The 23,013-nt window shown below is 43.2% G+C and overlaps 1 protein-coding gene across 2 annotated transcripts in view; it reads right to left on the reverse strand.

The window, feature by feature from the left end:
- Window positions 1-23,013, reverse strand: part of SORL1 (sortilin related receptor 1) — a 166,365-nt gene that overhangs the window by 81,927 nt on the left and 61,425 nt on the right. For both annotated transcript variants that reach the window (XM_018059638.1, XM_018059640.1), the window contains exons 9-13: window positions 21,566-21,758; window positions 19,298-19,415; window positions 19,014-19,087; window positions 13,541-13,629; window positions 1,065-1,243 (exon numbers count right to left, since the gene is read on the reverse strand). In XM_018059638.1, coding sequence (XP_017915127.1) covers window positions 1,065-1,243; window positions 13,541-13,629; window positions 19,014-19,087; window positions 19,298-19,415; window positions 21,566-21,758 — 653 coding nt within the window. The remainder of the gene's footprint in view (window positions 1-1,064; window positions 1,244-13,540; window positions 13,630-19,013; window positions 19,088-19,297; window positions 19,416-21,565; window positions 21,759-23,013) is intronic.

Consider the following 23,013-nt stretch of genomic DNA (forward strand, 5'->3'; position numbering starts at 1 on the left):
TCCATCTACCCACATCCATGTAAAATTTAAAAAGAGTTGTTTCTACAAGAATTCCAAAGTACACCAGTCTATCCTAGTAGTTTATATCCTTTTTATACGTGTGTCTTTGGTTAGATTAAATGCTGCCTGAACAGATGAACTCCTGTCAACTTAACGCCATCCCAATCAGCAAGCATTTATTAAACCCTTACTGATAAGGCTATCAGGCCATCCAGTGGGTAGAAGATAAAGATGCACAGAGCAGGTTCTTATACCTAAAGACCTGTGATCCAGTTGATGAGAGATGACACACAAAGCGTGGCAGATACAAATCTATAATCCAAGGTGTGAAGAGTACACACCCATTCTGGACACAGAGAAGAGGGCGGAGGTCTGGCTGGGTTATTAGCAGCCAAGTGCATTGGGTCCTGATCCATGAAAAGGATTTCAACTGGCAGATATTGAATGGGTAGCCCACAGAGCATTCCAGGCAGCTGGAATAACATCAGCCAGGGCAGAGAAGGAGCAGAGGGCAGGGTTACATGGGGGCAAGTAGGAAGAAGGATGCTGCGGAGGTTTACTCTCCCTGCTCCCTTACTGGCAGGACCTGGGCCTCGGCCAGCAGATGGAGACGAGATCCCAGACAGCTGTGAGAGGACGCTGCACCATTAGTAGAGTTTACCCACTGAATGTGCCAAACTGGAACTGCTAGTTTGGAAGAATGGTTTTCAAGCATTTATTCATTTACCTGTTCAGCACACATACACCTAAACCCAGCCTGTGCCCATGACTGCACAGGAAACAAGGATACAGAGACTGCAAGGCCCTGTTAAAAGTACCTGAGTAACTGCCTCTGAATCTCTCATTTACTTACTGCATGCGTGCTGTCTTCAGCGGATTACAGACCCTTCTGAGAACATCTAAGCTGATGTCAATCCAAAAACGAGAAGATCTATGTATACGAATAGCTGATTCACTTTGCTGTACAGTAGAAACTAACACAGCATTGTAAAGCAACCACACTCCAATTGCTAAAAAAAGGAAAAGGTACTTCCATGAAAAGGGCCAAGGAGGCAGGGGCTTACCCAAGGCATTTGTGGCATTGACCTGGAGGATCAGCCAGCTGTGGATGTTCTCCTTGTTGGAGCCGAAGATGGTGAAGACTGTGCTCTTCTCGCCAGGCTCCGTGAGGAGCCCGTACACAAACACCGGCTTCTCCGAGAAGATGAACGTTTTCCAGGTCTCCCCTTCATTGGTGCTGTACCTGCCCAGATGTAAGAAGAGGATCCTTGCAGTTAAAGTCTGGGGCAAGAACTTGGTTTCCAGATAACAGTCACCTGTAGCAGGAACAGGGTCTCCTTGGAGCAGCGGCTGATCCCAGGACAACGCCAGGGAAGTTTAAGGTTGTGCTAGAAAGCATGGAAACGCTCAGAGATTGATGCTGTCAATGCGAAAGGAAACAGGAGCCAGCTCCACGGGGCTCCAACTGGCCAGGCTGGGACAATGTGAACTTAAAAAACAGAGAAATGATGGTAACAGATAATATACTGAATGAAAACAGGGCATGGGTCTGTACATGATAGAGAAAAAAGGGAAGAGAAGGGAAATTATTATATCATAGTACTTCCTAATAATTGTTAAAAAAAAAAAAAACAATGACAGAATGAGAACAGTGACTGTGCTGTAACCCCACTGCAACAACCAAGTCAGACAAGATTATCTCTGGATGCCAAAAACACTGGGTGAAAGAATGTTAGGGACCAGAGCGTCCACATGGTCCAAAGATACCAACTCACTCACTGCAAAGGAGGAAACGTAATTTATAGTGGATGAACGGAGTTACAACTCTTGCAAATTCAGCAGCACTCAAAGAGGGACAAGACAACCTGATGTTATGTACCTCTCAGACAAAAGCACTGAGGATGATGCATCATCTAGGCAAGAGTCCGTGCAACTGGATGTGCAATATTCTATGTGACAACTGGCCTAGAACCTTCAAAACATCAAGGTTATCAAAAACCAAGCAAACAACCCAAGAGGCAGTGGACTTGTTATAGATTAAAAAGAGACTAAAGACAAATGTAAACCCTGACGGAACTCTAGATTAGAAAAAAAAAATCAACAACTGAGAAAATATAACAGTCTATAAGTAATACTTATAGCAATGCCATCATCATTGGTATTGGACAGCATCACCAATTCAATGGACATGAACTTGGGCAAACTCCAGGAGATGGTGAAGGATAGGGAAGCCTGGCATGCTGCAGTCCATTGGGTTACGAAGAGTCAGATACAACTCGGTGACTGAACAACAAAATAAGTCATCCTAAGTTCATGATCATTTTCTTGGGCATGATAACAGCATTCTGACTGTGTAGGAGAAGACCTTTATTTATTTAATATATGTGTATTGAGCTATGAAGGGGTACAATATCTGCAACTATTTTTCAAATGATTTCCCCCAAAACGGAGGGATAGATGGATGGCAAGATGGCAGACAGGATAAACAGACAACAAAAGCAAAGCACACAAAACATTAACAACTGGTGATTATTACACGAGGTGTAAGTGAAGGTAACATGAGCACTTTTTTACACAACTTTTACAACTTTTCCCATAGTCTTAAAAATTAAAAGCTGGATGAAAGTGTGTCCTGAGAAAAGGCAGACTACATCAGAAAAAGCGTGCAAGCCCTCTTGGGGAAAAAAGCAGCACTGAATTCAACGTATTGATTTTAAATCAACTTTTGTATTATAGAGGAGGAGGAGGAGGAAAATGTGCCTGGTACTGGCTTCATCACCCAGCAAGCTGGTGAGATGCTCACCATAAGAAACCTCTCAACTAGAGTGGGTTCAATTAGGGTCACAGAGTTCCTGGGCCTCTCCAAAATCCAATTTAAACACAGAGCTTTTCTTACACTTTTCTCAAGTTTTTGAGATTTTACTTTTACTCAGGATCTTAATGCTTGATGTAAGTCTTTTTACGTCATTCAATTCAACACTTCCTCTTGAGATTACTAAAACTGGTACTTCTGCAAGAAGGCTACGGGTTAAACCGCGGTCGTGGTGGGGGTGGGGTGGGGACAGGGCAGAGGGGATTGAGCGATCTCCTCTACAGATCTTCCTGAGAGGGGAAGTTCTCCTCCGGCTGACGTGCTTCTGGTTTAAGCTAACCTGCAGCAGATAAGGAGATAAGTTAACTTAGTCTCCTTCTTGCGACAGGGTGATGAGCTAAAGGCTTTCAAGCTCAGTCACATCTGACTCTTATCGACCCCAGGGGCAGTAGCCCACCAGACTCCTCTGTCCATGAGATTTTCTAGGCTAGAATACTGGAGTGGGTCGCCATTTCCTACTCCAGATCTTCCCAACCCAGGAATCGAACCTGTTTCTCCTATGTCTCCTGAATTGCAGGCAGATTCTTTACCACTGTGTCACCTGGGAAGCAAAGGCTCAGCAGCATCTTTAAAGCAACCTGAACCTGCAGAGGCGGTCCATCAGCCAAACACGATGGGAGCTATCCCTCTGCTCTGTGATCACAAAGGAAGTCCGTCTACTTGTACACCACGTAGGTAATTCTGTTGAATAATCCTCGAACCCAAGATAACCTCAGGAAATGAATCATCCCATTTCTTGAGAAGTTCCCAGCAGACTCTGACAACAACATATTACTGAGACTAAAAGCAGGTGCTCAGCTGAGTGCAGCTTTGTACTTAAGAATAAACTGTGCCTTTAGAAAACAGCGTTTTTCAGAATTTTGGAGAAAAGGCAGTCACATCATCAGTTCAACAGTTAAGGGATCATCTATTCTGGGCTGAATTCTGATCTCTGAAGGAGAACCTGTGTTGGTAAAGTGAAAATGACAAGAACCTTGCAAGAAAACAAACCAAGACATCTTTATGTTCCTAATAGTTGTGGAAGAGGATGTAGGGCCTCGGGCCTTAGGAAGGGGGAATTCAAAACATTCAAATAAAATACAGACATAATCTCACGGCCAAAACTCTCAAAAAGATGAGACTATGTACACAATGATGATAAAAATATAATATAACCAAGATACACTAAATAAGGGACGCAGGGCTAGAAACTCAAAACACAAATCTATGGTTCCACAGAAAGGTCCTGATGAGCTCAGACTTTTAAAGAACATATTCAAGATGAGAACAGTCATATAACCAAGGGCAAAAACTTAAAGAGCCATAGCAATCTGCTAATTAATTTTAGCTATAATTCTTCACACTAGTAACCTGCAGGAACAGTGACCAAACAGCTCAAGCTCAAAATGAGCCAAAGATAATGCTTCAAATTACCAAAATAATTGGCAGATTAGTGGGCAGTGGGACATGGGTTGGTTTACCCAGCAAGTTCTAAAAAGAATCAGAATGGAATGGGATCACCCATCTGATGGTTAATGGTATAAATAGCAATGACAGAGAAAAGCAGAAGAGGTTAGTCAATTTCTATGTTGGGTTTATTTTTATTGAGGGGAATGATCTTCAAACTGGACAAAGCAGGGGAAAAAAGGAAGTTAAAGGAAAATGAATACGAAATAAAGCACATTTGAGGGAACCGAAAGATTTAAAGGAATGACTGCAAAGTTCCTTTTAATAATCTCTAAAAAGAACCACGAGAACAGATAAAGATCTCAAAACTAGATGAAAAAAAAGTAGTTTTATTTCCCTGAAGAAGAAAAAAATTGGGTTCAAGAATGGACTATGAAACAGCTGACTTGAGAGAACTTAGATACAAAGGAAGGTGGGGCTGGGAACACACATGGTTTCACACACAAGTCACAACAAACGAACCCTGTTTCTTCTTCTCGGGGCTAATTCTCGATTTGAGAACAAGGCAATGATAAGGCATACTTTTCATAAGGATATTCGTGGCAGTGGGCTGAGGGGTCAGTATTGGCTGGGGAGGGGCATGTGGATATTTTCTGGGGTGATGGAAAACTTCTGCATCTTGACATGCGACCTTCAGAATGGATGAAATGGTGTACTTAAGAGCATCTCATGGTGTGTAAAGGATATCTCAACTAAAAACATGATTTAGTAGGAGCTACCAGCTTGAGAAGACTGTCAAAGTGTAAAAACAGTCTTAGGGTTTTATTAACAGAAATCAAGTCTCTAGGATCATGTGGGGATCAATGCCAATGGGATGTGTGTTTCAGGCTGCTGGAGGCAGATTGGGCCCCCTCACCTTAAAGCCCTGATAGTGTGAGAAGGACCCAAGGGAGAACCTAGAGGGTGCAGATTCAGGATCCTACAGCACTGGAGGGAAGGAACTGGGGCTGTCTGCTGTGGATGGGAGATGCTCTCCGGAGAACAGGGAGGGGTCCTCAAGCATCTGAAAGGCTTTCAGCAAAAGAGGAAATACCTGTTGGGTGCATCTCCTGGAAGCAGAGCTGAGCCCAATGCCTAGAAATAGGAGTGAGGAAGATTTAGGCTCTCTCTGACCTGAGAACTTCCACTCGTAAGGGAATGGAAATAGAGTGCATGAACACATGAACCACAAACTGTCCCAAGGTGAAACAGAAGCTTTTTATTTCTCAATTTGGCGAAGTCTCCATCACTAGAATTATTCAAGCAAAGGCTGGGTGATCATCCATCACTGATGACAGGCAGTTCTTGCAATGGATGGAGGAAGATGGAACTAGAGGATGTAATGTTGCCAGATTCCTGCTGCCTATCTCCCTATGGACATCCCACAGCCACGTCAGTTCACCCTGTCCAAATCTGCACTCATCCCCTGATCCTTACAGCCGACTCCTTTTCCTCTGCTTTTCTGTGATGATGTGGTCATCTCAACCTGTCATCTACCCAGCCCCTGCAAACTGCTGTCTGGTCAAAAAGCAACTCCTACAGACTTAGCCCTGAAAACGCTTGGTCCCTATCTAAGCAACATCTCTCACCTCCAGTCTTGGTCCTTTGAAAATTCATGCTCCTGGGTTTCCCTGGTGGCTCAATGCTAAAGAATCCATCTATCAGTGCAGGGGACATGGGTTCGATCCCTGGTCTGAGAAGATCCCACATGCCTCAGAGCAACTAAGCCCATGAACCACAACTGTTGAGCCTGTGCTCTAGAGCTCAGGAGCCACAACTACTGAGCCCTTGAGCTCTAGAGCCCATGCTCCTCAATGAAAGAAGCCACAGCAATGAGAAGCCCAGGCACTGCAATTAGAAAGTAGCTCCTGCTCACCCCAACTAGAGGAAAGCCTGTGCTGCAACAAAGACCCAGCATGGCCAAAAATGAATAATAAACAAAAAGTTTAAAACATTTCTGCTCCTCAACATTGCCAGAGCCATCTTTCTAAACAAGCCATGTCATTCTCCTAGTTTAAACCCTTGAAGGGGATGCCATCACTTCAAAAGCAAAGTCCAGTCTCCCTGGTAAAGCACATAAAAGTCCTGGGGGGCCCTGGCCCCTTCTCACACACCCACCTCAGGCCTCAGTCCTCACACCTCCACCCTGAGATCTACATTCTATCAACACTAAAGGCTTGCACCTTCCACTGATTCACGTTGGTCTCCTCTCCCCTAAAGCTCTTTCTGACCCTGGGACAGTACCCCAGCAATGTTATTTACCCTTGAAGTCTCAGCCCAAGGCTCCTCTCCTCCCAGAAGCCTGCCTGGCCCTCCTTCTGTGGTTTCCCCTAGGACCCCGTGCTCCCCTCTGCTTTATACCTGTAACCCAGCAAGACCCCAAGATGCCTCTCTCAGGCAAACCCCTCCCCAGGTTCTCTGCTGCAGCTCCTTTCTGAAATACCTAGATAAGAGTATCTGATGCACACTTCCTAAGCTGTTTTACAGATGCTAAAACTACCACCAAATGGAAGATGTTAATGACTTGATAACAATGAGCATAGCTACTGGAACCTAAGGAGGATGGATAATGTGAAACCCCTGTGACACCACACTGTTACCTCAATATCAAGCAATCAGAGAACTTTGCAGGGGTGTGTGTGTGTGTGTGTGTGTGTGCGTGCGCGCGTGGTGTGCGTGCGCGTGCGTGCGTGCGCGTGCGCGCGTCTCTGTGCGCGCGTGTCTCTGTGCGCGCGTGTCTCTGTGTGAGTCTCTGTGTGTGTCTCTGTGTGTGTTCTCAGTTATGTCTGACTCTTCCAACCCTATAGACTATAGCCCAGCAAGCTCCTCTGTCCATGCAGTTCTCCAGGCAAGAATCCTGGAGTGGGCTGCCATTTCCTGATCTAGGGATCAAACCCGCATCTCTTCTCCCCTGCCTTGGCAGGCAGATTCTTAACCACTAATGCCACCCGGAAAGCCTCATCTGGTCTTTACGCACTGCTACTTGGATAACCAACAAGGACCTACTGTATAGCACAGGGAACTCTTCTCAATGTTATGTGGCAGCCTGGATGGGAAAAGACTTTGGGGGAGAAAGGAATATATATGGCTAAGTCCCTTCATTGTCCACCTGAAACTATCACAATATTGTTAATCAGCTATACTCCTGTACAAAATTAAAAATTAAAAAAAAATGCTCTCCTGAAACCCTTCAGGGAGCTCAAGCTTTTTGAGCACTAGTTGTCCTGGACTCCTTGTCTAAGGCCTTATAATAAATGCTGCTCTTTTCTTCACCACAACCCAACATCAGTAGATGGGCGAGCAGACCCAAGTTTGGTTCAGTAACATACCTACTTATTTAATGACCTGATTTTTCAGTATCTTCTATGACAGCTACCATTTATCAGGAATAAGACTTCTTACTCACTTTTCTGCCCCTGGCACACAGAAGGGCATTAATTAATATTTTATGTTAAAGGAAATTAAATGAACAGCATTGTATATAAATATATATTTTTTAACCCCATTTGTCAGTTTCTCAACAGTTAAAGACTGATAAGAACACCTCCTCCTTTATAACTCAAGGGCTGAAGAAATCACATGGGGGTGAAAATGAAGTGGGGGTGACTCTCAACCATCAAAGGTACTATGAGATCAGGTTCTACAACCAAACAAACTGGTTATCTGCCACCTCCCACATTCTGGAACTGTGAGGCTGCTTCCAGAACTCAGGTCTAGAAAAGATAGCTGCTCTGCTGGGCGGAGTCTTTGCAGTGGCTTTTCAGGACTCACAGAGGGAAACCCTACAAAATCTGAAATCTCCTATGAGGAAAGAGGCTTTGGGGAACATCCAAGGTATTATTAGTAACTACTAATAATATCCTTATGCTGATAGGCAAAGCACCGGGAAGAAACAAAACTGATTATGTCCCTCTAGATCAGACTGTCAAGCTAGGGTTTGGGTTTGGTTTTGGTCAGAGTGTAAAAACACAACATCCCCCTCTCTGAAGAACACTGATTCTACACAAGAAGACCTGCAAACCCCTGAGCAGGTTCACGATGACAGCATGCTGACTGAAGGGTTAAGTGACTCCCAGAAGAAGTTCTTATTTACTCATTTCAGACATGCAGGAGCAAAAACAAACTGTTCCTCTTCTTACTCTCAATTTCAATTAACAACAACAAAGAAAACAGCCTCAGTGGAGAATCTCAGCAGAAGCTGAAACAAGTAACTATAAACTCTTAGCTGTGCTAATTAGGGAGAGAAAGACATGAATAATTTAAAAAAAAAAAAAAACACCTAAACTTAATTCTTACATTAAGCAAGGTTCCAACCTCTGTTCTACTAAACCTCTTACTAGAATTAGATGTTACCCCTTACTCCCTAAGGTTGGGTAAGCTTTGCGTCAGAAAGCTTGTCCCCCAGTCTCTCCCTCCAGCTGGTTCAGAAACATCTCGGAGCCACAGTGGGGCTGGATGTCTCGCTAACCTCTGTATCCTCTCTTCCTAGAACAATAACTGGCTTCTCATGGATATTCAACAAATGTTTGTGCAATTGACCTAAAATGATGCCTAACAGAAACATGTTCAATTTCTGTCCAGCGTGAATCTGAGCTCCTGACAGTCACATTCTCACCAGGTTGCACACATCTGGGGGCCCCCCGCCATGCACATTTGCGTTCCAGGGATTGCCATTAACCACAGAACACCAGAGAACTGCCCCCGACCCCCAGGGCTTTGTAAGACTGTTATGCTACTCCACCTCTTCCAGTTTTATTAATCAGGAAAAAAATTAAGCAGCGCTGGAACACTAAGTGTGCATGACCTATTTATCGAACAATCAAACATTTACTAAGTGCCTGCTAGCCTGCGTAGAATAAAAATCCTTGTCTACAAAGACCGTGTTAATGAGTTGAGGAATTCAGGCATATGATGAAAAGGTAACTAACAAATGGAGGCAGTATGTGCTGAATGCCCAATCAACGAGACAGCTGCCGATAAACAGCACGAGACGCGAAGGAGGGAGCCCAGGCCTCGGCTGGGGACAACAGCCTTAGAAGGGTCTGAAGCCCTAGACCAGCAACACAAGTCCAGTTGAGTCAGAAGGAGCCTCCACTCACGTGGTTTAAAGATCTGAACTAATTACAATAGGATTTTCTGCTTCTCTTCTGATGAGGCTGACAGCACACAGGTCAAAAGCAGAGCAGCAGGAGAAGCAAGGGGAAAAAAAAAACTCTGTGAGCAAAATACAAATGCCAGGTGGCTGCACTACACAGGTTTTGGCCCAGCTCAGACTGATATCTGGGACACGCGCACCTGTCAATAGGAGGCCTGAACATATTTTCAATTTGCAAACGCATTATTTAAATCACACCTACAGACACCTCCAAATGAGCTGAGCAAATAAAGGAACACTAGAGAGCCCATCTCCCACGTGTCTACGACCCCAGAGTCGTTCAACGTCGGCAGAGGGCCCTGTGACCTTCTGGCAGCAGGTCTCATTTCCTGATCGTGTTTTGCTGCAGCTCGCTAGCAATGACTCTGCGTTCCCTGAGCACATATGCGCCGACAGATGGTGTAAGAGGATCAGAATCACGTTAACTGCTTCAGAAAAGCTAGTTTGGAATGCAAATATAGTCTGGAGGAGAGTTAAACAAGGGAAAATCAGGAAGTGTGTCTCTGCAGTCTGACTGCCACACACAGAATGAAATGTATTCCCAGGCAGTCAAACTACCACAGAAGTCCCCTACCACACTCCTCCCAGAGTGTCCTGGATGCCACATTGTGTATTTAAGTATCTTAGCACTAGAGGATGGACTCCCTGAGAGTGGAGGAAAACATCCTATTTCTCTTTAGACACACGTCACCCATCACCGTAAGTGCTTGAGAAATGTGTGAGATGGGAATTAATAAATTAATGGATAAACAGAGACTTCCCTGGCGGTCCAGTGATTAAGACTCCATGCTCCCAATGCAGGAGGCATGGGTTTGATCCCTGGTCAGGAAACTCAGATCTTGCATGCCACACGGCAAGGCCAAAAGGAAAAAAAAAAATACAAGTTACAGAAAAATTAATGGATAAATACATGATGACATGTATGTGGGAAGCAGGTGCCCTCTGACTGTCCTCCTCTTTACAAACAACAACCTGAACGTGGACACAGCATGCTGCATACAAAGAGGGCTTCTTCAGGCTCCTGGCTCTAAGGCAGCCTCTGACCAGCGCTGCATGGACCAGAGAGCAGCCGGGTGAACGGCAGAATGGCAGGACTTTGTTTCTCCCTGTTTCTTGGAGGCCAGTCTGCTCAGCACAAGTCCCACTACCCACAAGGAAAAGAAACCAGTTGTTAAGATCTCTTTTTTCAAACCACCCACCTCTCTGTCTTGCTGCTAATCCTGTTTCTAAAAGGAGTAAAGAAAAAGAAGGCTTTCTTCCTTGCATTAAATGAGATGATTATAGAAGCCCTCTCCTCCTCCTCTAGCAACCTGTCTCATGAATTCAGCCCCATAACAAGAAGAAGTGAGAGCTAGTCTGCCCCAGCCTAATGTTGACAAAATTAACCGTTGTCACAACTCGGACAAAAGTAATGAAAGAACTGGTTCTGATAATATCAGATTCAAGAAGGCAGAAGTTACTAACTCTTGACATTTTTGCTTTTCAGAGGAATGTACTGCAAAGAATACAGAATGTAATTTAAAGACGTGAATGTTAGTCTTGCCTGTTATGAACAAAGCGGTACTTTGAGCAAGGTACTTTACTTTCTGAGCCTCTGTTTTCTCATCTATAAAATGAAGCCACTAACCCAAATGTCCTTTCCAGTCTAGCTGTAAAAACCCCAGAACCAAAGGTTATCATAGTAAAAGTCACCTGGTTATCTAATAACACGCATTCCTGAAATTATTACTCAAGTACTATTATTATTATTACTCATTCTATGAATAACTGTGTCACACACAAAGCTAAGAAAGACAAATTGAAGAGCCTCCAGTTAATTTTTTAGTCATTATTAATTTATATTTTATAATATAGAGTTGTACTTTTTCAAATCAATAAAATTATTTCTTTTGTTCCTCTCTGAGAGAGGAAAGGCAGATTTTCAGTCCCATTTTATAAACAAGAAAAGTTTAAATAATTTCCTTAGTCACAAATTTTGTGCTCAATAACCTAGTGAAACAAATAATCCACATATAATCACAGAGTTAAATTTCTGGAAGAACAGTATGATGTTAAAAAGCTTCATCAAAAAATACAGAAATTAATCATACTAAGGGAAGAAATTTACTATGCCAAAGCCTTTGACTTATTGTTTATTATTGTTTATTGTGTGGATCACAATAAACTGTGGAAAATTCTGAAAGAGATGGGAATACCAGACTACCTGACGTTGCCTCTTGAGAAACCCATATGCAGGTCAGGAAGCAATAGTTAGAACTGGACATGGAACAACAGACTGGGTCCAAATAGGAAAAGGAGTACGTCAAGGCTGTATATTGTCACCCTGCTTATTTAACTTCTATGCAGAGTACATCATGAGAAACACTGGGCTGGAAGAAGCACAAGCTGGAATCAAGATTGACGGGAGAAGTATTAATAACCTCAGATATGCAGATGACACCACCCTTATGGCAGAAAGTGAAGAGGAACTAAACAGCCTCTTGATGAAAGTGAAAGTGGAGAGTGAAAAAGTCGGCCTAAAGCTCAACATTCAGAAAACTAAGATCATGGCATCTGATCCCATCACTTCATGGGAAATAGATGGGGAAACAGTGGAACAGTGGCTAACTTTATTTTTGGGGGCTCCAAAATCACTGCAGATGGTGATTGCAGCCATAAAATTAAAAGACGCTTACTCCTTGGAAGGAAAGTTATGACCAACCTAGATAGCATATTCAAAAGCAGAGACATTACTTTGCCTACAAAGGTCCATCTTAGTCAAGGCTATGGTTTTTCCAGTGGTCATGTATGGATGTGAGAGTTGGACTGGGAAGAAAGCTGAGCGCCGAAGAATTGATGCTTTTGAACTGTGGTGTTGGAGAAGACTCTTGAGAGTCCTTTGGACTGCATGGAGATCCAACCAGTCCATTCTGAAGGAGATCAGTCCTGGGTGTTCATTGGAGGGACTGATGCGAAAGTGGAAACTCCAGTACTTTGGCCACTTCATTCAAAGAGTTAACTCATTGGAAAAGACCCTGACGCTGGGAGGGATTGGGGGCAGGAGGAGAAGGGGATGACAGAGGATGAGAGGGCTGGATGGCATCACCGACTCGATGAACATGAGTTTAAGTGAACTCTGGGAGTTGGTGATGGGGAGGCAGGCCTGGTGTGCTGTGATTCATGGGGTTGCAAAGAGTCGGACACAACTGAGCAACTGAACTGAAGTAAGCCAAGAGAGAAAGATAAATATTGTATGATATCACTTATACCTAGAATCTAAAAATGATACCAATGAACTTATCTGCAAGACAGAAACTGACTCACAGATACAGAAAACAAATTTATGGTTCCCAAAGCAGAAGCAGAGAAAAATTAGGACTTTGGGATTAAAATACACACACTACTTTGCATAAAATAAACAACAAGGACCTATGGCATAGCACAGGCAACTATACAGTAAGTCCCCTACATACAAACCTTCAAGTTGTGAACTTCCAAACATGTGAAAATGCATGTGGTTCCAGCAAGGAACCAGAACCTGAGCCATCAACGTCAGGCATGAATGAAATTGCAGCTTGCCTTCCGTCTCCTATTGCTGATGATCCTTCAGCTCCACCACCTCCCACCTCCTCTCCCTCCTCCAGTTGGTAACTCCTCTTGCCTGTTCACTCGATGCCAGCCCCTGTATGCCAGCTGTTGCGCTGTACTACTGTACTTTTCAAAATACTAAACTGTAAGACTTAAAATGTTTTCTTCATTTTTGTGTTTGCTTTTTCTGCATTACTTTTAGGAAAAGCGTTATAGACCTGTTATAATACAGTGCTATACAGATGATTGTGTTAGTTGGGTATATCGAGGCTAGCTTTGCTGGACTTAAGAACAAACTGCTCTCAGAACGTGCAACTTGTTCGTATCTAGGGGCCTTACAGTGCTCACTATTTTATAATAACCTGTAACAGAAGAGAATATAAAAAAGAATATACAGAGATTTATGTATCTGTATATATGTATACTGACCACTCTGCTGTACACCTGAAACTAACACAACATTGTAAATCAATCAACTGTATTTCAATAACTTTTTTTTAAGGCTCCATGGAGACACTTACTTCAGCTCGTTGGTTTCCATGCCCTGGGCAATGGCCATGATGATGCCGCCATGGTCCCCCCATGTGTAGTAGTGAGGTCCGGGCAGAGCCTGGAGGGAGACACAGACAGACAAGTGCTCATGCCACTGCCAGGGAGGTGGCCAGGAAGGAACAGTGCGCACCTCACACACATTCACAGGCACATGCACACACAAGGCAGGGATGCCACCACCTGAATACAAATTTCCATTCCCAGAGTACTTCACATCCATTATCTCACCTGCTGCACACAGCCCCAGGCAGGAACAGAGCAAGTACTCACATCCCGATTTTTAAATTTCATTTATATATACCCAGCTGCACTGCGTCTCTGTTGTTGCACATGGGCTTTCTCTAGTTGCGGTGAGCGGCAGGGTCACTCTCTAGTTGTGGTGGGTGGGCTTCTCATTGGGGTGGCTTGTGGACTCAACAGTTGTGGTGGACAGGCTTAAGCTGCCCCAAGGCATATGGAATCTTCCCAGACCAGGGACTGAACCTGGGTCCCCTGCATTGGATGGTGGATTCTTAACCAGTAGACCATCAGAGAAGTCCCCAGTGGTTTTTTTTTTTTGCCAAATGAAAAAAAACTAGAGTTTCTAATAAAAGTGGCAGACTATAAACAGCAAAGGTAGGAATCAAACTCAAATCTCTGCGCTTCACCAGCTGTGATTAAAGGGTAACCAAGCAGGGACTTCTCTGGTAGTCCACTGGTTACGGATCTGCCTTCCAGCGCAGAGGACACAGGTTTGATCCCTGATCAGGGAGCTAAGATCCTACATGCTGAGGGGCAACTAAGCCCATGTGCCCCAACTACTGAGCCTGCACACTCTAGAGCCTGTGCACCTGAATGAGACCCAGCACAGGCCCCCCAAAAACAAACAAGTAACCAACTGGAATTCTGGGTCTACTGTGACAGAATAAGCCCACTAGAGCCCACCTTTCCTACTAATTACAAATAGAAACCTTTGGACAAAATGGCAGCTACCTGAGGATGCTGTCAAGTAAACAGAATCAGGCAGCTTGTGAAGGGGCCTAAAAACCTGGAGAAGCTACCCAAATGACTGAGGCTTCCTGGTACACCTTTACCCTGAGGGAATGCCCCAGCCTCGGATACCACAATCCCAGGCAGGTGGCTAAAGTTTTATAGAAATTTTCTGCTTAAGGAGACAGGAAATAAGCTCCTGCAATTTTCCTACAGAAAAATGTAGATGGAATCCCAGAGAGGGGAGTTTGAGGAAGTAAACCCTCTAATTCTGTGTATAGACTCAGATTTCAGCTTGACCCCTAAGCTGTATGTGTGTGGAACAGACCCAAACCAGCACAGAAAAGACTCAGCAACCTGAACCGAGGTTTCCACAGAATGCAAGATGGAACTTACAGTCCGCCTCTGAACAGATTCATTACATGCTAAAACAGAAATTGCCACATCCTCCAGAAGATTTCATTTCATGTCCTGGATACTATCCAAAAATCACTCAACATACATACAGCTCAGGAAAATGTCTCCAATCCTCCAGGGAAAAGACAATCAATGGGTGCCAAGCTCAAGACAATTCAAAGGTTGGAATTGCCAAATGCTATAAAAACAGTCATAACTGTGTTTCACAATGTAAAGGAAAACACACCTGAAATGAGCAAAAGACAAGAATTCTTCCCAGAGAAGTGAAAACTACTTTATAAAAAAAAAAAAAGGAAAGAACTCTAGAACAGGAAAATGAAGTGTTTGAAATAGGAAAGTCATTGACGGGCTCAATGACAGAACAGAAATGACAAAGGAATTAGTGAATTTAAACGTGAATATACAGGAATAAAAATGATCTATTCTAAAGAACGTACAGAATAAAAGACTTAAAAGAGAAAAGCCCCAAAGACTCATGGGACAAAGGGCCTAATAATTGCAGGCCATGATGAACAGGAGAAAGGAACTGAAGCAGGAAAAATATTTGAAAAAAATAATGGCTGAAAATTTCCCAAATTTGATGAAAGAGATAAATTTGTATATTCAAGATAAGTGTCCCCCAAAACACTAAGCACAAAGAAAATTATACCTAGAAACATCATAATAAAACTGTCGAAAACCAAAGATAAAACAATATCAGAGTATCTTAAGAAAAATGACATGATACATACATGAAAATGATAACCAATGAGTATAGATTTCGCATCAGAAGATAGTACATCTTCAAAGCACAAACGCACCTGGGAGATACTATCGGTTCAGTTCCAGACCACCACAAAGACACGAACCACCATGAAGCAAATCACATAGTTTTTTGGTTTCTCAGTGCTTATTAAAGTTATATTTGCACTAAACTACACTCTAGTAAGTGTACAAGAGCATTATGTATAAATAAAACAATGTACATACTTTAATTTTAAAATGTTTTATTGCTCAATGGAGTAGAACAGAAAGCCTTAAAATAGACTCACACATATATGGCCAATTGATTTTCAAACAGGCACCAAGGCAATTCAGTGGAGGAAAGAGAAGTATTTCCAACAGGGGATATTGGACCAACTGAATGTCTATAAGGATAAAGGAATATCAACCCTTCTCTCATACCAGATATACAAATTAACTCAAAATAGATCATAAACCTAAACCCTAAAACTATAAAACCTGCAAAAGAATAAGTAAGGGACAATCTCTGCAACCGTGGAAAGGACAAACATCTCTCAGAACAACAAAGAGCATAAAACACTGAAGAAAAGAGCTGATAAATTAGACTTCATCAAAAGTAAAAACATCTACTCTTCAAAAGACACCATGAATTTAAAAAAAAAAAAAAAAAAAAAACAAGCCACAGGCTGAGGAAATATTTATAATACACAGAAAAAGACTTAAATCCAGAATTTTTTTTTTTTTTCAGAAAAACCTCTTACAGCTCAATAAGACAACCTAATTTTTTAAAAAGGGTAAAATATCAGAACAGACCCTTCAGAAAAGATTTTTAAACAGCCAATGAGCACATGAAGCTCAACATCATTAGTCAAAGAAATGCCAATTAAAACTACAATGAGATATCAAATGCACTTATTAAAATGTGTAAAATTTAAAATGTTGACCTTATCAAGTGTTGGCAAGCATCTAAAGCAATCAGAACTCACACACTGCTGGTGGAAATGTGAAATGATACATCCACTTTGGAATATAATTTGCTAATTCCTTTAAAAGTTAGACATATACCAATTAGGTTGCCCACTCTTTCCTTCCTGCAGTATCTACCCAAGAGAAATTAAATATATATGTCCACCTAAAAAACATGTAATTAAATGCTTGTAACAACTACATTGTAATCAGTAGAAATGAGAACGTTCATCAACTAACCAATGGATAAAGAAATTGTGGAATATCCCCACAATGGGATACTAATCAACAATAAAAAAGGAAAGAACCGCTGATAAATGAAACAACATAAAAGAACCTCAAAATTCTCACAATGAGAGCTAGCAGCCAGGCCAAAAGACTGCACAGTGTATGAGTCCATTTACACAGAATTCTAGAAAATGTTAATAATCTGGAGGGATGAGGGTAGAGAGAGGGATGAATCGCAAAGGAGACAAAAAGATACTTGGGTGGGGCGATGAAGCGGTCTTAATCGTGGTGCGTTGGTGAAGAGGTAGTAAGGGTGATCAATTCTGATCAAACAGTATACTTCAAATACGTGCAGTTTATTGTACCTCTATATACCTCAATAAAGTTGTTGTTGTTGTTGAAGGACCTCTATGAATTTGAGGATTTGCCCACCTAATTAGCAGTATGAATAGAAGGGGAACAAGAATTCTAGTCATCAGTTTTCTAGGCAGCATCTGTCAACTGCATCCCATTTCTTCATCGCGGGCTGCCATCGATCCCCTTCACACAGTCGAGACTGCCCTCTTAGGAGAAGGCTGCCCATGGGGACTCAGATTCCCCCTCACACAGACACTCTCAATCTTTTCATCCCCTCGTTAGCTCTCTGCTAGTTCCAAAACTGTGGTCCCTGTGGGATGGCCACCTCTTGGCTGGCGGGGAGCGTGCCCAGCAGAAGGCACTGACAGCTGCCCCCACATCAGCCGGACAACCCCACTTCCCTGCAGGAGCAGCGAGACACCACTTTCTCCGCAGAAGGAAATCGCTTGCAGATGTTCAAATTCCAAATTACACCAACATCATAAGGTACAAACCAACCACAAGCCTATTCGCAGAGGAAAGAACACCCAATTTCAAAAGGAATGTCCGGCTCCAGGGAAGAGGAAAACCACTGCTTAATCGCTCCCATGGGGGCGGGACGAGGATGGCCCCAAATTCCAAACTGTTCACACATTTTTGACTACTCTGGACTTAACAGTCTCCTTCATCCAAATACAGAATTATGTTCTCTACCCTGCTGTAGAGCTGTATCTCTGTCTCTCTTTCTCCCTCTCTGTTTCTCTCACTCACACACACACACACACACGATGTCTGGGTCCTACATGTCTCAGGTGGAGGAATGGTGAACCCTACCCCAAATGAGATAAGGTACATGACAGGCCTCTGTAGACTGCAAAGACCCAGATAAATGTTGGGCATGACTACTGCTTCACGTACAGAGTATTTCTCTATGAAAGCACACAAGTCGCATTCCCAGGAAGGGCACCATGAGGATGGGAGCTGCCTGCTGGCTCTGCTGACAACCCCTCAGCCCTCCTGAGGTCACGCCCGGCTGGCAGGAGATCTGGGGGGTTCTACCCCAGCCGCTCCCCACAGGCACAGAACGAGACCAGATGCCTGTCTCCCTGGTGAGGGAAAAAACACTTCTTTGTTTTACAAGTTTGGAAATTCTCTAATGTCCAAGGCTGAGTTAGCATTTTGGGACTAGAGTACTAGCGCTTCAGAACCAGTATAATTGATTCCTGAGGACCCAAATTTAGTCACATGAACTTAAGGCAGACACAGCTTCCCTCCACAGCACAGAATGTGCCATAGCACAGAATGAGATGAAGGACCCAGTGATGGGGGGGCGGGCTTGACTTAAACCTTCACTAGCACGCAAAGAAAAGTAAGTGTCTAGTTCAGACATGATACCACTACATTAGAATTTGCTGATGGATTCAGCTAACCCTTGCTGAGCACCCAGTGTCCATACTAGACACTGTTAGTCCCAGAGGTAAAGAAGTGACAAAACAGACACCACTTTATCCTCGTGGAACTTGTCATTTTGGAATGTTTATACAAATTCACAGTTGTTGTTTTATTAAGTCTGTTTTTGATTCAAAGTCACATTTGTAGCAAAATCACAAGCCCACATTATGGAGTGTGATAACAAATCAGTGCAGCTGACCCTGCGTGTGGCTCCTGGTATCTCTCTGAATTTCATAACCACACTTGGCTCTGTGGGCTCCCCCCCACAGGCCATGTGTGTCCCTGACACATTAAGACACGGCCCACATTCTCACACTAACAAGAACAGGGGTGTGGGATGAGGGAGCTGACCTCTCGCCACCGGGCTCCAGCACTGCTGGAGATATATACGTTGGTCTTGCTCGCCAGGTTCTTTCCCACCGAACCTAAAATGCAAGAAGAGCAATTATTCCTAAGGTCAAGAAAACATCAGTTTATCACCTGGCCCAACCAGAACTGCTGAGTCCTCTAACAACAAGGATATCTCAGAACCACGAACAGCCAGGGCTGCCCTAGGTGGCAGGGGTCCTTGTGTATGCGGCTGCACATAAGCCAGCAGCTAAACCCATCAGTGACGACAGGCAAAGTCAACTCACCAGTGGCGATGATGAGCCCGGGCGCCGACTCCTTGGACAGGATGGGCATCCTCCGAAGCTGGAGGCTCAGCAGCTGGCTGAGCCGCTGGGCCAGGTGCAGGGAGCAGCCCTGGGAGAGCTGCAACACAAGTTCAGCTGCTGTCATTGCGTGACATGCCCCCCAGTCTCCCTCTAAAGGCCGAGGCTTCCTGTGCCCACACTGCAGCTGCCACAAAGCAAGGAGACTTGGCCCCAAGAAGACCAGAGCCACAGCCAGGCTGTCCCCACCCTCGCCCCAGATGGACATGAGCATCTGAACCATGTTAACACCACTCGTGGGAGAAAAGAGAAAGACACTAAGGAAAAAAAATTCCTTCTGAGACTCTAAGAGAAGAGCAGTTAGAAATCAGAGCTATATATAAACAGGTAATCTCAGTTCAGTTCAGTCGCTCAGTTGTGTCCGACTCTTTGCGACCCCATGGACTGCAGCATGCCAGGCCTCCCTGTCCATCATCAACCCACAAGGAACTATTGTATGGCACGGAGAACTACACTCAGTGCCAAAAAGGGAAAAGAATCTGAAAGAGTATATGCAGGTATATATCTACGTATGTATGTATGACTGAATCACTTTGCTGCACACCCGAAACTAACACAACATTGTAAACCAACTATAATTCAATGAAAATTTTGAAAGAAAGAAGTCAGTGCCAACTTAACTAGATGTGAAAGCTGTCCCTCTCTCAGTGTTACCCAGCATTTCTCTCACGTCACTCAGAGAACTGAAATGATTTCATGGTACTTATTTTCTAAGTCACTGGAGATGCATTTCAAATATGATTTAAGCAACTCAGTCAGAAGGAAAACCAAGACTCAGAAGTCAGAAAGTCTTACTGATACACTTCCAGATGTACAACATCTGAGATATAAACACCAAAAGATCCACATGGCATTTTTTCAAGTAGTCTGCATTTGTACAGAAAGTCTTCAGGTGTCCTCTGCAAGACTTGGAAGTTATTCCGACTGGCCTCCAGTACTTAGGTTCAAATTTCAATAGTTCTGCAAACAAGGTCTTTTGCTATAGGATCAGGTCATGTCCAATTCTCCAGCCAGAAACTGACTGTCAAATGTCACTTAGCCTCGTCTAGTATTCTAGATAGGGTATCTCTATTTGTGCTTATTTTACAGGGCAAAACGGATATGATTTTCTAGATATACTTACTTTTATAACAAAAGGATTTCTCTAACGAATATCTGTCTTAAAATAAGGACGGGGGACCTTTCCCGGTGGTCCGGTGTTTAACATCTGCACTTCCAATGCAGGGGGCAGGCATTTGATTCCTGGTCAGGGAACTACATCCCACCTGTCACAACTGAGACTTAGCATAGGCAAAAAAAATAAATTTTTCTAAAAGAAAAAGAAAATGGAAGTGTAGGGCATCATATAAAGCTAGGGATCACGGTCACGGACTTCTTTCCAGGAAAAAGGAAGCAGCTGCTTGAGTGAATGGGAACCCTGAATGAGGCCAAATAACACATTTGAGGATCATGAGCTTTTTAGATGAAGCCACAGGTAAGGAAAATGGTAGAATCCTAAATTATATTCAGGAAAGAATTTCATAAGACATTCCTCAGAAATAATAACGTATGGCAAGGGTTCCCAAACTTTCTAGGTTCCCAACACAATCAGTGTCTCAGTAAATTATTTTTATAATTGCCTCAGATCAGAAGAAATACTAATATTTTTAACCACAGTTAAGTCCAAACAACCTAATATGTGCATGTCCTAATAATGTAGCAGCAACAGTCTGAAATAATACTGCATGTGTTTATAGTTAAGCTGAAAACACCATAAAACTTTTATTTCATCCTTACATAACCACAATTACTTAATAATAGGATGTAAACACCTGTTAGGCACTGCACAGCTTCTCAAACTTCAGAATCTAAGCAGATACCACTACTACCATTTCCTAAACCAGACGGATTTTCGTACTTGCTTTTCACCATGTAAACTGCCAAGCAAGAGTCCAGCTTCACAAAGATATGTCATCCAAAGACATACAGCATGAGTTAATGTTGAAGCTATGAACTAACCCAAGAGAGTAAATTCAGATGGTGACCAACAGACGTCAAGCACCCTTCAAAAATTTAAAATACCCCATGGTGCCTCTGCAAGCCCATTACAGCACCCCAAGACAACTCGGTGCAGAGTTTCAGAACAGTGAGAGCAGAACTACAGTTACAAGTGTTTTTAAAACAATCCAAACAAGAGCATAGCATCTATACCTCACAGTTGATTTTCTCTCCGTATTCGGTGAAGGCTGGGGCCTGAAGGAACTCCCAGGTCCCACCTTTGTCGAAGGTGATGACGGATCTCATGTTTTCCTCATTCATGGAGCCACTGATGAGAGTAGCAATGTAGACCCCCTGTAACCCCTCCACTCGGTGGAAGTCAGCAAATGGTTCATTGGCAAAATACCTACAGTAAGAGAAAATAAGTGGTGTTATCCGCTAGGGATATTTTTATTTTAAATAACAGAAGTTAACCATTTTTAAGATTTTTTTTAATGTGGACAATTTTTAAAGTCTTGATTGACTCTGTTACATTACTTCTGTTTTATGTTTTGGCTTTTTGGTTGCAAGCCATGTGGGATCTCAGCTCCCCAACCAGGAACTGAAACTGCACCTTCCCTGCACTAGAAGGCGAAGTCTCAACCCCTGGACCACCAAGGAAGTCCCCACAAAATTTAACCAATAAAGAAGATTCACTGGCATTAAGTATCTTCCTAATGTTATGCAACCTTCATCACTATATAGTCCCAGAACATTTCTATCATCCCAAAGGCAAACCCTGCACCCTCTGGAAGCCACACCTCACTATTCTTCCCACTCCAGATTCTGGCAACCACTGGTCAGTTTACTGTCTCTATTTGTCACTGCTATTCAGTTGCTAAGTCGAGTCCAACTCTTTGTGACCCCATGGACTGCAGCATGCCAGGCTTCCCTGTCCTTCACTGTCTCCAGAGTTTGCTCAGATTCATGTCCATTGAGTCAGTGATGCCATCCAGCTGTCTCATCCTCTGTCGTCCCCTTCTCCTCCCACCTTCTATCTTTCCCAGCATCAGGGTCTTTTCCAATGAAGTCAGCTCTTTGCATCAGGTGGCCAAAGTATTGGAACTTCAGCATCAGTCCTTCCAAAGAATATTCAGGACTGATTTCCTTTAGGATAGACTGGTTTGATCTCCCTGCAGTCCAAGGGACTCTCAAGAGTTTTCTCCAGTACCACAGCTTGAAAGCATCAATTCTTCACCACTCAGCCTTCTTTATGGTCCAACTCTCACATCCGTACACAGCTACTGGAAAAACCATAGCTTGGACTTGCCTATTCTGGATATTTCATATACATGTAATTATATAACATATGACCTTTTGTATCTGGTTACTTTCCCTTACTCTGTTTTCAAGGTTCATCCATGTTGTATCGGTACTGTATTCCTTCCTTCCTGTGGCTGAATAAACTGCCTTTTTTTTTTAACTTTGAAGGCCAAGATGCTCATCTGATCAATTACTCCTCACATGGGGCTCAGAATGATAACTATAACACAGAAAAGTTGATGTGAGTGTTACAGTTATTTCTCCACGAATGATATTGACCCCAAATCCTCCAGTGAGCCTGGATAAACAGGAAACAATAAACCAAACTTACCAGATACTAATTACAGTACTGGCCTGTT

This window comes from Capra hircus, chromosome 15 (genome assembly GCF_001704415.2).
Source record: "Capra hircus breed San Clemente chromosome 15, ASM170441v1, whole genome shotgun sequence".
Taxonomy (NCBI): Eukaryota; Metazoa; Chordata; class Mammalia; order Artiodactyla; family Bovidae; genus Capra; species Capra hircus.